The sequence below is a fragment of the Trichosurus vulpecula genome, chromosome 2 (genome assembly GCF_011100635.1).
Source record: "Trichosurus vulpecula isolate mTriVul1 chromosome 2, mTriVul1.pri, whole genome shotgun sequence".
Lineage (NCBI taxonomy): Eukaryota > Metazoa > Chordata > Mammalia > Diprotodontia > Phalangeridae > Trichosurus > Trichosurus vulpecula.
This window is the reverse complement of record NC_050574.1, coordinates 226,788,005-226,801,407: the sequence shown is the minus strand read 5'-3', so window position 1 is coordinate 226,801,407 and position 13,403 is coordinate 226,788,005. Positions and strand designations below refer to the sequence as shown.

Here is a 13,403-nt window from a genome sequence, read left to right as displayed (position 1 = left end):
AGTGACGGCTATAATAGTTAATAAATGCTTATTGATTGAGCGAAGACCCCTAGATATTTTCTTAATCTCTTTTTATTTATTATTTTTATTATCTCTTATTTGTGACATTTTATTATAATATGATATCTTTCTTAATATCTTTATAAGTTATCAACTTCTATTAGCCACTTTTAGTTTCTCCTTTCCAGTTCAAAAATTATAATCTTTGACAGAAAAAAATAGAAGATAAAAGTTGAGTAGCTACTCCTTCTCATCATCATCTCAGCAATTATAATCTACTTTGCACTCATTCTCTGACACAAAAGTCCGTCATTTTAACTCCAATATCCTTCTGGAGGTGTTACGTGGCTCAGAATCACAGAATACTACAATTTCCAAAGAATCAAAACTGAAAGTGACTCAAAGGGCAACAGAAGACTTAAAATGGAACCATAAGTAAATACCAACAATGATTAATGATATGAAGTGATATAAAAGGTATTAACAAATTAATGTATAAGTAGAAAAGGAGCTGGACAGATCAAATAATGAGAGCAAGTGATAATATTTGGAAAGTCCAAATGCTGCAACAGGATCTATTAAATAATAAAAGATTTGGAAGAAGCTTCCAACACATTGGCTAGAACCCCCATGGTAGATTGCTGAAAAGGTACAAGCAAGAATTACACAGAAGGGGAGAGCATGAATAGGTTAAGATCTGTACTAAAAGATGGGATACTGAACTCATTAAGATCATGAATACACAAATGTATTGATGTATTTATGTTGGAGTCATGTCATAGCTCAGATGGTGACTTTTTTGAGTCAGCATGAATTCTGGTCATACATGTACGATACAGTTGCAAGAGCTATGCCACTGCATAAGAAGTCTTGCATGCTGAAGACAGAAATGTTTGTATTAGATAGTACATACACAGAGAGAGACACATATGTACACTCAGACACATGAAGCAGTGTGGTACAAGGTAAAGAAGACTGACTCTGGAGTCCAAAGATTTGGATTCTATTCCTACCCTGATACTTAGTACGTATGTAACCTTAGGCAAGTCACTCAGTAAACCTCAAAGTGCTAGTTTTTATCATCATCATCATCATTGTTGTTGTTGACTAAGCCTCTTCTTCGCTCTAGATCTACCATCCTATTCCTAATAATAATAATAAACAAAACAATAGCACCGACTTCATAGGTTTATTGTAAGGATCCAATGAAATAATAAAGACATGGCACTTTGCAAACCTTAAAGTACTATATAAATATTGAATACACATACATACATATATATATATATATACGTACACACATATACATATATATGTAGGTATATACATACATACACGTACATACATAGCAGCTAGGTGGTGTAGTGGCTAGAGTGCTGGGCCTAAAGTCAGGAAGGCTCATCTCTCTCCTCATCTGTCAAATGAAATGGAGAAGAAAATGGCAAACCACTCCAGCATCTTTGCCAAGAAAACCCCAAATGGGGTCATGAAGAGTCAGATATAACTGAAAAATGACTAAACAACAATAAAATGGGGGGGGAGGGTGAGAGGAGAATGAAACTTTCACTTGCTTATTATATTCCTGCATTTTGTAATACTCTCTTTCCCTAGAGAAGGTCCCTACTATATAGAGCTATGGGTATATATGATAATGAACCTCTCCTAGGCCATATAAGTCATGGGTCTTCCATATATGTGCTATACACGGTAACTTGCAAGGCCAACCATAGGCTGAGTTGCCCAAAGACCCCAAAGTAAAGATCTTGAAGTGAGCAGTAAAAATAACACCCCAGAAACAGGGTTCCCCCCGCAAAGCTAAAAGAAACAAAGCATGAGCCATTATACACATTTCTTTGCCCATGAACACTTTTTAATTTGTGTTGGTGTTAGGAGACTCAGAACTGGGGGAAGAGGTGTTGCTAGGCAACTAGAACAAATACAAACAACAGGAAAAAACATATCTCACTCTAATTTGGACAAGCCAGGTGTGTAATAGCTAACATTGAGGTACAGCTGAAAAAAGTGGTGCCAAGGATATAATAAGTATGTGCATTACTATATTTTCACCCTGAGAAGAGCTCAATGTTTTCCCTGTTATGAAAACTTCAGAAGTGGGAGTGACTGATCACCTAATCCACCAGGTGAAAGCTGAAAATAGTACCTCCTCACTCCTTTACAGTGTAATCACCTCCTGCCAACCCCCAACACTATGTGCTAGGTGCTCTGGGTGATCAAATTAAGCATAAGGAATTGTTCTTGACCTCAAGAAGTTTATAATCTAATAAGCAAAATTATTAAACAGATAACTTGTGAAGACCTAGAAAGGCAAGCAATAATCTCTGTGTTGGCCAGTAGAAAGTTATGTAAAACTGAACTCATTTCTTAGTTTGATAGAGTTCCCAGACTATTGGATCTGGGAAATTATGCAGACATGCCATAGTATGTGTAGTTAACATAATTTCTCATTAAATCCTTGGCAATAGGATGAAGAAGTATATGCTATGTTATTTTTCACTTTCTTCCTTTTCTTCCTTCTTCCTTTCCTTCCTTCCTTCCTTTCCTGATTTCTTTCTTTCATTTGAGCCTTCTTGTACAAAATGACTAAATGTCTTACATGACTGCATATGTATAAATTATATCTGATTGCTTACCATCTCGGGGTGGGGGAGGGAGGGAGAGAGGAAGTGATAGAATCTGGAACTCAAAAATTTTCTTAAAATGTTTAAAAATTGTTTTAACTTGTAATTGGGAAAAAATAAATATATTAAAATAAAAAACAAAAAAGAAATATATGCTAGATAGATGATAATATAGTTAGGTAGATTTGTCTCTTAAATTGAATTCAAAGAGCTTTTATTAATGGCAACCTAAAAGTTTCTCAAACGGTATGCTACCAACTTTTTTCCTTGTTCCTTTCCTCTTCAATGTTAGTATCAGTAACTTAGATGGATAAACCAGTAGCATATTTATAAAATTTGTGGATGAAACCAAGTTAAGAGGAATAGTCAATACCTTTATGGGGTGGAATCAGAGTCCAAAAATTTTCAACCAGTTGAAAATATTAAATTTAATAGAGATTCAATTCAATTTATCAAACAATTATTAAGTATACATTATGTCAAAGTATTATGTTTGGCACTGGTGGTACCTTGAAGCACTTAACATTAATAAATAAATAAGAAGCCATCCACTTAGATTTTTACAAATCAACTTGCACAAGTACAGGATGAGAGAGATATAGTTTAAGAGTTTTAAACTCAACTTCTGACTAATTAGTCCTGAAACCCTGCATCTTTGGTCCTGGGCACCACATTTTAAATGGGGGCATTGATAAAAAGGAGCATGGCCATATATAGAAAGGCAACTAGGCTCATGATAGGACTTAAAACCATATCATATAAGAAACAGCTGAAGAAACTAGGGAAGTCAGAAAAGAGGAAAAAAATAAGGTAGGATATGATATCTATCTTCAAATATTTGAAGGGATATAATCTGGAAGAGAGATTAGATTTATCTAGAATACCTACATCAGGGAAAACTAAAATCAGTGGGCAGAAGATATAGAGAGGCAGATTTTGGTTAAAAATAAGAATAACTTTCTTACAATTTAAGTAGTCCAACAATTAAACCATAAGCATTATAAGGTAGGGATTTCCCAGATCATGCTCAAGAGGCATATCAATAGTGTTAGGAATGCTGGATTTGGAGTACGGAGTTCAAATCTATGTTATGCCACTTAATACCTGTGTAACCTAGGACAAGTCACCTAATGTTTCTGGGTTTCAGTTTCTTCATCCATAAAATGAGGAGGATAGACCAGAAGAGGTCCTTTCCAGCTCTAAATCTGTGGTGCTATGTTGCTACCTTGAGATGGGATGGAATACAATTCATGCATTGGGTAGGAGGTCCAGCTATATAATCTTTCAGGTTGTCCTACACTTCAGAATGTCAGAGCTGGAAAGAACATTCAAAGTGATCTAGTCCATCCAATTCTTCTTATAAATAGGTTAGGACCTGATGAGGTGAAGTGACTTGCCTCAAATACCACTGGCATTAAAAGATAGAGCCAGGACCTGACCAGGTCTTCTGACTCCAAAACTAATGCAGGGATGTGCTGGTAAGTGTTTAACAACTGGCTCTCTGGGGAAAAGATGAGTATGTGACATACTATTAGTTTTCCTGCATTATTATTGTTTTCTCCACTTTGTTAAGTCTAGACAATACATCTAGCCATGATTTATAGTGTTTACTGATTTCTGAGGTAGAAAAAAAATCGACCCCTGTAATTTTACTTTGAAAAGCTTGCAATTATCTTTCTCAAGCTGGTAGAAGCTAGTTCCAGTACAACTTAATGCCTCTTCATTCCAGTTCTAGATTTTATAATTATATATTTTTTTTCATCTAGAAACGTGTGAAATATGAAATGGAATTAAATGTATAAGTTATATCCCAGAAAATAAAAGAACAGATGTAATAATAGACAATAATTGCCTTAGGAGTGCAAAGAATAGGTGCTCGCTTTGGGCTGGAGTGATCAGGAAAGGTTTTACTGTGGTGATGGAGTTTAAACTGTGTCTTTAAGGATAGTTAAGATTGAAGAGACTAGAGGCAGGAAAATCAGTAACTGTTGTTGTAGGTCAGTCATGAGGTGGTAAGGGCTTGATCTAGATTGATGGAAATGGGAATGTAAGGAAAAAGATGGAGAGAAATAAGCGTGAGGAAATAACTAGGATCTGGCAACTAAGGGAATGTGGGAGGTGAGGTAGAGGGATATTGAAGCTGGGAGAATGGAAGTCAGGTCAAGTCAGATCCAAGCAGAGGTTATAGTAGAAAGTGAGAGTGTAAGGTCTCTAGGTGAAGGAAGAGCAGAGGGCTTTGAAGCTTTCCTGATACACGATGTTTTTGTCTGGTTATTTCATTTATTTGTAAGCATGATCTTCCCAACTAGAGAACAAGGGAGCTATCCTGGAGAAAACTGAGACAGAATTAAGTGATTTGCCCCAAACTATGCTGAGTTAGTTACCAATCACACCAATGTCATATTCTTTGACATACTTTTTTGTCTCTTCCATAAAATCTCATATTAAGGACCCAAGAGTTTGATTAATATACATTTTGTATAAGGAACTTCTAAAAAGCCTCTTAAATTAAACCAAAACTAAGAAAGACCTTAGCATCTACTTAGGTAAGACAGATACAAAGTAACTACATACAAAGCATCTTTTAAAATGAAAATATTAATATTTAAAGAATTCATCAGCTGGCTAGAAAAGATCACAACATTCTTGACACACCAGGATGGCTAAGTTGTCTGGTTTAGCCTGTGATCTCTCTTGACATTTAAACACGCCAGTCAACTGAGACACTGCAGGTTATGTGTCTACAACCAAGAACAAGAAAGAAGACTCTAAACTCCTTTGTGGATATAACTAGATTCTGTATCAGTAGTCATATGCATTATTCATCACTTACTATATAACCACATTAAGATACAGTACCTTCTAGAAATAGTGAAAGAAATGCAAAGTTGTCATTGCTGTCATAAACTAATACCGTCTTATACTTCTGTAATGCATTAGGCTTTGCAAAGTGATTTCATGTGCATTGGCTCATTTGATCCTTCAACATCCCTGAAGGATAAGCAGGGCAGGTGTTATTATCCCCATTTTACAGATACCACTAATAATAACTGTTTTGGGTGTTTATATGTGGCTTCAAGGTATGCAATGCGCTTCCCATACATTATTTCATGTGATCCTGACCACAACTCTGTAAGGTTTTGCTCATCTCTAAAATGGGGATAATACCTGTAGTACTTACCTCATCATTATATTCTCCCGGGGAGGTAAGTACTACAGGTATTATTACCCCCATTTTACAGATGAGGAAACTGAGGCGCTGAGATTTTAAGTGACTTGCCCATGGTCACACAGCTAGGAAGTGTCAGAGGTGGGATTCAAACCCAGGTCTCTCCTGACTCCGAGTCCAGCACTCTATCCACTACACCACGCTGCCTCTCAGGAAGCTTAGGCAGACAGTGGTGAACTGACTTGCCCAAAATCACATCCTGCATTATTACCAGTACTGGTGCTAGAACCCTGGTCTCCAGCTTTATATATAGCCTATTGCTCTTTTCACTATACCCCAAAGAGAAACTCTTTAACATTGTTTAAGTGATTAAACACTAAAGGTTTCTTTTAATTTGCAGATTTTTAGCCATTGTAGCTGATGACAGATTGGTTAATAAAAGCTCTATATTTTAAAAATCAAATTTCAAACAGTTTCAGTAGAACAGAAACATTACAAAAAGCACCAGCTCAAAAATAGACCAGTTAAGTGCTGACTTTTCTATATGATTTTATCATAGGAAAATGCTGGCAAAAAGGTTCCCGGTGAATCATTAGCCATCATAAACATGCAAAGAGATTGCATATTAAACCTTATGGAAAATGGAAAAATAAAGTTTATTATTTTAAAAAACATTTAATTAGAAAACACTAATAACTAGTTAATTCATAGAGGCATTAAGTATAGAAGCCAGGTTTTCTATTTTTATAACCATTTTTCATAAACAATTAAATTCAGATTACTCACCACATTAGCAGACTATTCATTTTAAAATGCTCCTAGTTACAGGAAATAATTTTGTATGATTTAAATGTCACTGAAATTTTCTTGCTATTTATTGCATATAACTTCTCTTATATTAGTATATATTGTTTTAGACATAAATAGGGGCACCCCTTGCCAAAAATCTTGCTAGTATATGACAAATGAAAGTCAGACTTTTCCCTAAATGTTTGTCAGCTATATTAGATTTTTTTAAGTACACAGAATTCTTCTTTCTCCTAACTGTTTAAATTTTCTACAAACTTCTATCATTTTGGAGTATACAATCTATATGTCAGATTTCTGATTTCTAATTGGTTACAAATATGATCATTGTAAAGGCTTCACTATGGCACAGAGCAATATTTCACACAACTATAAATAGAGATGTTATGCAGATAACAACATGACATTGAAATATTCCCCACCAGCACCATCTCAAACTCTAAAATTTGAAACGGTTTTCTCTGCGAGATTCCTTGCTTAGATTTTAATTCCAAGCACAGTTCAGATGCAGCACCTTTTAATCAGGGTAATAAACTATGATGCCGTACATACTGTGTAATGTTTACTGTTAAACCCACAATCTGGTCAAACACAAAATTATCTTGTCATAGCCTGGGAAAATTACACCCCCACCCCCAATACACACGCAGAATCCTTCTTAATGGAACTCTACTTAGAAGTTAAAATGATCTAGCTGTTTGCTTGTTTATGTGACAAAAGGAAGGGTATCCCTTTTCCACCATGGCCAAAAACCCAAAACAAACAAAAAACCTAAAGTAGCCAGGCGGCCTCATGACCTATCTAATGCACAGACCTTGAGGAGAGAGCTGTGAATAAATATGCAAAGGGATTTGAAATCTCAGCTGGGCCCCAATACTTTGATTCTCAGAGCAAGAAAAGAATCACTAGGCTGCCTTATCTTTTACCCCAAACCTCAAATAGAAGTTAAGAGAAATGCCCCCTCTCCCTTGGCCCAAACTGCCAGGCAAATATCAGGTTTTCTCCCTCTGCCTTCCAGCACTAATAGAAGTGAGGCTCCCCAAAGAGGCAGCTTCGAGACAGCTGTTGAAGGACAGAGAGGGGCTAGATAGAGGATTTGGGGTGGTGTTTTTTTAAGATAACTACATTTCATTTTCCTTCCCCACGTGTATGATTACTCCAGTGAGGTGGGTGAGAGTATCTCTCCTAGCATCCCCTAGGGAGATGCTGGGCCACGGCCCCTCCCCTTGCACTCCCCCAATTCCTCCCCCACCATCCCCTCTTCTTCCCGGGCATCTTGCGGGCTCTCTGATTGCTCTTCATCTCCAAAGAAGCAGGTGCTGCTGTTGGGGAGGGAGGCACGGGATGCAGAGATGCCCGGCACCGCAATGCAACCAGCAGCTCCTTGCTGCTGCTGCAGCAGCCCGGGATGGAGGGGGGCGGGGGCGAGGTTGGGGGAAAAACGGGGCGTTGGGGGGTGGGGAAGAGTTCTTGTGATACCTTTTATCCAGGCAGGCGATCCACTCTGCGGAGGAGGAAGAATGGGCAGCGTGCGCAGCGACCATGTTGGGCTGTCAGAGGGAGCCAGTCACCTCCCTTGTGTCTCGGTGCCGTTCCCTCTCCAGCTGGCTTTCCTCTCTACCCCCTGCACCACCACCACCTCCTTCCTCTCCTTCCTCTCGCCCAGAGAGCGGCAAGCAGTAGGTTCCTCTACATCCCCCTCCCTTCCCCCCCCCACCCCAGTTCCTCCCTCTCAGTCTGGCTCCTGCGGCCTTCAGGCAGAGGAGGAGGAGATGGCCGGGTGGGAGCTGGCGAAGCGGGAGCAGCTCGGAGGGCTGGCCTTGAAACCCCCGCCCCAGTTCCCCGGGCTCCCCGGGCTGGGGCTGAGCAGCAGCGGGCGGTGGAGGCTGCAGGGCAGAGCAGACCGCACTGCGGGTCCCAGGTGTGTCTCCTCGCCTGGAGCAGGCAGGGAGTGAGGAGGTTCGCAGTCCCCCCAGGGTAGGTGGCTGCTGTGCGACAGGTGGCCGGGCCAGGGGAATTGGCTCACTCCCTAGCTCGCTTGCTCTTCTCCCACCTGGCTCTCACTGGCGCCAGCCCGGCCCACAGCTCAGTGCAATGGTTTGAGGGGGATGTGGGAGGGGAGGCGAGGGGGGCGGGGGGAGAGAGATGTGTTGTCAGTATCATTAGTTTTCATACGGCATCTGCCACTAAAATGGCTGCTGCCTCTGTGTTTCCTTAGAAACCGATTAGTCTTCCTCAGCAGCTGTCAAAACTTGCTGGCGTTTCCTCCTCACCTTTCTTTCATTTCTCTTCTCTGGAAAGGATAGAGCGAAGAGGGGAGGGGACAAGGAAAAGTCTCCACTAGAACAGCTCCAATGGCAACAAGTTCTCTGTCAGCTGGGTCCTGGAAAGATACCAATTAGAAGACGTGGGGGAGAGGTGGGGAGAACTGCTTGGCATTTCAGGTATTGACCAAGGCCCGGGGATATGGATGGAGAGAGCACTGTGACCTAATCCTCAAATCAAGGCCTGGAGATGTGGCATGTGGGACTGGAAGACTAAGGAAAAACAGAGATTGCTGTCCCATTTGATTGGAGAAAACCTTGAATTCAGGTGAAGTGGCGCAAAGTTCTGCTGGAGGGAGAAGTGGAAAGGAGTGCCATCAGACTAGAGGTGTGGGTAGTTCTGTTGAAAAACCTGCTCTAGTGATAACAACACCTGCCTACCCACTTCCAGCTCCTACTCCCCCATCTGCAAACCAAACCAAAAATGTGGGGTGGACTGAGGCATAAAGGCTTGTTCATTTTAGGAGTCCACAAACAATAAGCAAGGTAGAAATTATCCACTCAGATTCTACCAGAGAGGTAAAAACTAATTCTCTGACTTGTTAAAGAATTCTGAGACTCATTAAATCTTTTGGTTATCACTATGGCTCTGTTAAGTGAATTACTCAATTAAAGTTCAGGAGACAGGAGTCACAGACATGGTCCCTCTCTTCTTCTTTTAAAGAAACAAAGCAAAGAGGAGGCACTTGGAATGTTTTTACTCCCTCAGAAGTAATGACCTAATAAAGCACTCCAAAGAATATTCTGTTTGTCCTCAGACCACCGTATCTCAGGATATGATTACAAGATTATCAAGTAGACTTCCCTCTCACAGTTTGTCCCTTTGATCCCTGTAGAACTTCCTCTGTTAAATTCTCCAACTTTGTCAAGGTAATAGAGACTACTGAAAGTACAGCCTAGAAATTATCATGCCAAAATATTTTCAGTGGTCATTTTTTTAATAACAAGTATGAGAAAAACAATTGACTCATATCCTTTCTTATATAGTCTGATTTATTTAGTGATCTGAAAGTTCTCAAAAATACATAGAAGGATAACCAGATGCCTACTCAGACTGCCTTCCACAAAAGATAGTGATAATGAGAGTCACAAGAAGAATAGTCTTCTTCTTAGTTATAAGCATAGTTGATGCCAATATTTCCTATCATCACTTACACAAAAGGGGAGTACACCCAGCCTAAAATAAATCAAGGTATGGGCAAGTAGAAGATTTTGTATGTGTGTATGTGTTGTATGTGTGTTCACATGCTTTTAACTGGACGTGATTTGCAATAGCAATATACCTCCAACTTACTGAAGATTAGGATAATCATTCACACCCTTGTGAGTTTTGCTGGACTCAGAATGTTGCTATAAGGGTTTATTCCCAAAACCACTACTGAGATAATAGAGACAAAACACCATATTCACAGGGTCTCAGGGTTGGTAGCAATGTCCAAAGCCATCTAGTCCATCTCATACAGGAATAAATGAACAAGAATCCCCTCTTAATCCTCTATAAGATATCCAACAAGGCCAGACACCCTTTGCTTGATTGTTTCCTATGTGAGGGACCCATTCTCTCTCAAGATAGTTAATTGCATTTTCATCTAGCTGCAAACATTAGGAAATTTTTCTTTACTACCAACTCTAAATTTGCCTCTTTGTAATTCTCTTCCCCACTCCTGATCTTAATTCAGCCCTCTGGAATTAAACAGACCAAGTCTAATGCCTTTTCATATGACAAATGGAAATACTTGAAAACAGGTATCATATCCAATATAAGTCTTCTCTTCCCTTTGCTAAACATCCTCATTTTATTAAATGGATATGCACATGGCCTAAAGGAACTTTCTGGCATCATTCAGGCTACTCTGTTCTGGATGTTCTCCAACTTAGGTTTGTGACAGGATAGAGATATGCAGGCTTCTGAAAGGAAATATGGAACACCAAATTAATGTTGCAGGATCTGGTCATCTCCACTTCATAAATGGATCAGTGAGTAATAGTGAATTTTTCTTCCTAAAATGTGGCTCAAAGGATGGAACACAATACTACAGATGTGATTTAACAATGAAAGAGTATAAATATTTCCTCATCTTGGAGAATACTTTTCCATCAATACAAGTCTAAGTTCACATTTGGCATGGGGAAGAATTTGTCTGCCATATATCATTGTTGACTCATCTTGAACTAGCAATTCTGTGAAGTTCCCAGTTATTTTTAGAGATGTTACTTCCTAGCCTTACTCCATCCATGTTGTATTTATCAAGTTGATTTTAGAAATTATGTCATGCTTTCAATAATCCCAAGCTACTCTTTGCTGCCAAAACACATCTTTTTAACATTAACATTTTCCCAGTGATGCTTATGAATGCACATCATGGAATACTATAATTTCAAGAGCAAAATTGCATTAGACCCAAAGGCCAATGGAGAGAAACAGGACAGGTGTAAGTAGGTTGCAGCATATTAGCAAGGATGATTTGTGTACACTTGTGAAAGAAATAAGGTTATTGATATAGGGCTAGAAGGGACCTAAGAGATCATTGATTCCATGAGGAAACTGAAACCCAGAGAGACTGATGGATTTTCTCAAAGTCAGACAGTTAATGGTAAAAAGCAGAATCACATTCCAGGTCCTCTGACTCCAAATCTGGAACTCTTTCCTTCATACCTCTAGTCTAATAAACTAACAAATTCAATATGATTACATAAAGTCAGTCCTGCAAGGGATCTTGGAACATAGAATATCTGGGCTAGGAAGTATCTTAGAATATAAAAAAGTCTGTTAAAGTTAGAAGAACTCTTAGAACAGAGAACATCCAAGCCAAAACACAGCATAGAGACCATTTAGTTCAGTCCTCTCATCTCACAGATAGGGATATTGAAGCTCAAATCAGTTAAGTGGCATCCCCAAAATCACAAAGGTAGTGAATAGAACCATCTTGACTGACTCCCAGACCCACACTCTTTCTACCCAAGTAACTTGCTCAAATCAGGTGTGAGTATCATCAATCATTCAACAAGTGTTAAGTAAGCATTTTCTTATTAATACCTACTTCCTGAGTTTAGAGTTATCTGTACCAGCTGTTAGGGATACAACGACAAAAATGAAATGGGCCCTGACCTCAAGGACCTCCTTTCGTACTATTAAGGAAAACTATGTACAAATGAATGTGTACAAAATAAATACCAAGCAATTTGAGGGAAAGGAATATTATGAATCAAGAAGGACTTCGTGTAAAAGGCATATTTTAGTTGAATGTTGATTGAACTAGGCTTGGAAGGAAGGAATTCTGAGCACGAAGAGCAAAGACATGAGACTAAAATAACATAACAACCTAAAATGCATCCCTCCCCTCTGCTAACATGCAGTCAAAGAGGCATCTAATGATAGAATCATAGACTCTCAGGCACAGTGGTAGTCTAATAAGAGAAACATTCATGGCTACATGCACTTTTCAGCCTTTATTAGGCAGGTGGCAAAACTGGAATCATAGATCTTTGCCTTAAGGCCAGAAGGAACCTTAGAGGTGGTCCAACTGCTTCATTTTACAGATGAGGAAGCTGAAACCCAGAAAGATTAAGTGACTAACCCAAAATCATCCAGGTAAAAAGTAGAAACATTGTATGAATCTCAATTATCTAAGCCATAACAGGATTCCTGGAACCCACTCTGCCTCTATCCCACCATTGGGCAACCAGTAGATATTTGCTTTACAATAGAAAGTATAGTAGAAATCTAGTATAGTATATAGATTTAGAGTAGAAATCAAGTATATAAATTTCTAATATAGTAGAAAGAGGACTTGACTTGGAATCAGAAAACTTGAGTTCTTTCCATTAAGTAGCTTATGTTAAACAAATCACTGCTCCACCCCTACCCCCTCCCCTCAAAGTCCCCTTCCCAGCTACAAAATGAAAAAAATACCAATAAGTGGTGCAGGGGATAGAGTGTTGGGCTTTGAGTCAAAAAACCGGAGTTCAAATGCGACCTCCAACACTGGTGTGTGACCCTGGACAAGTCACTTAACCTTCCCTCACCTGAAAAATAGGGATAATAATAGCACCTACCTCCTAGGGTTGTTGTATAGACCAAATGATATTTGTTAAGCATTTTGTGAACCTTAACATATAAATATATTCATATGCTAGTTTATTAATATAGATATATAAATATTAATATGCAGACATGAGTTATTATTATTGTTATTACTCATGATATCACAGGGTTGCCATGAGGAAAGTACTAAAAATTATTATATAAATATGAACTATTATCATTATTCATCTCACTCTTCTAATCTTTTTCATGGAATTCAGACAGAAAAAGTCCCCAGACAATTCAGTGCCCTGATATCCTTTTATATTTAATGTTCTATAGACTATTTCACAGGTCAATAAATATCTTTTGCAAATGAATAAAATTATTGGGATTTAAACTCATTGATTCTGTTGCCTCACTAAAAACATTCTCAAGAC

General features: G+C 38.8%; 1 protein-coding gene across 1 annotated transcript in view; it reads right to left on the bottom strand.

The window, feature by feature from the left end:
- Nucleotides 1–8,330, bottom strand: part of LOC118836922 (rap guanine nucleotide exchange factor 4-like) — a 94,351-nt gene extending 86,021 nt beyond the window's left edge. The window contains exon 1 of the mRNA XM_036744023.1: nucleotides 8,095–8,330. Coding sequence (XP_036599918.1) covers nucleotides 8,095–8,159 — 65 coding nt within the window. The 5' untranslated portion in view covers nucleotides 8,160–8,330. The remainder of the gene's footprint in view (nucleotides 1–8,094) is intronic.
- Nucleotides 8,331–13,403: the final 5,073 nt, after the last annotated feature.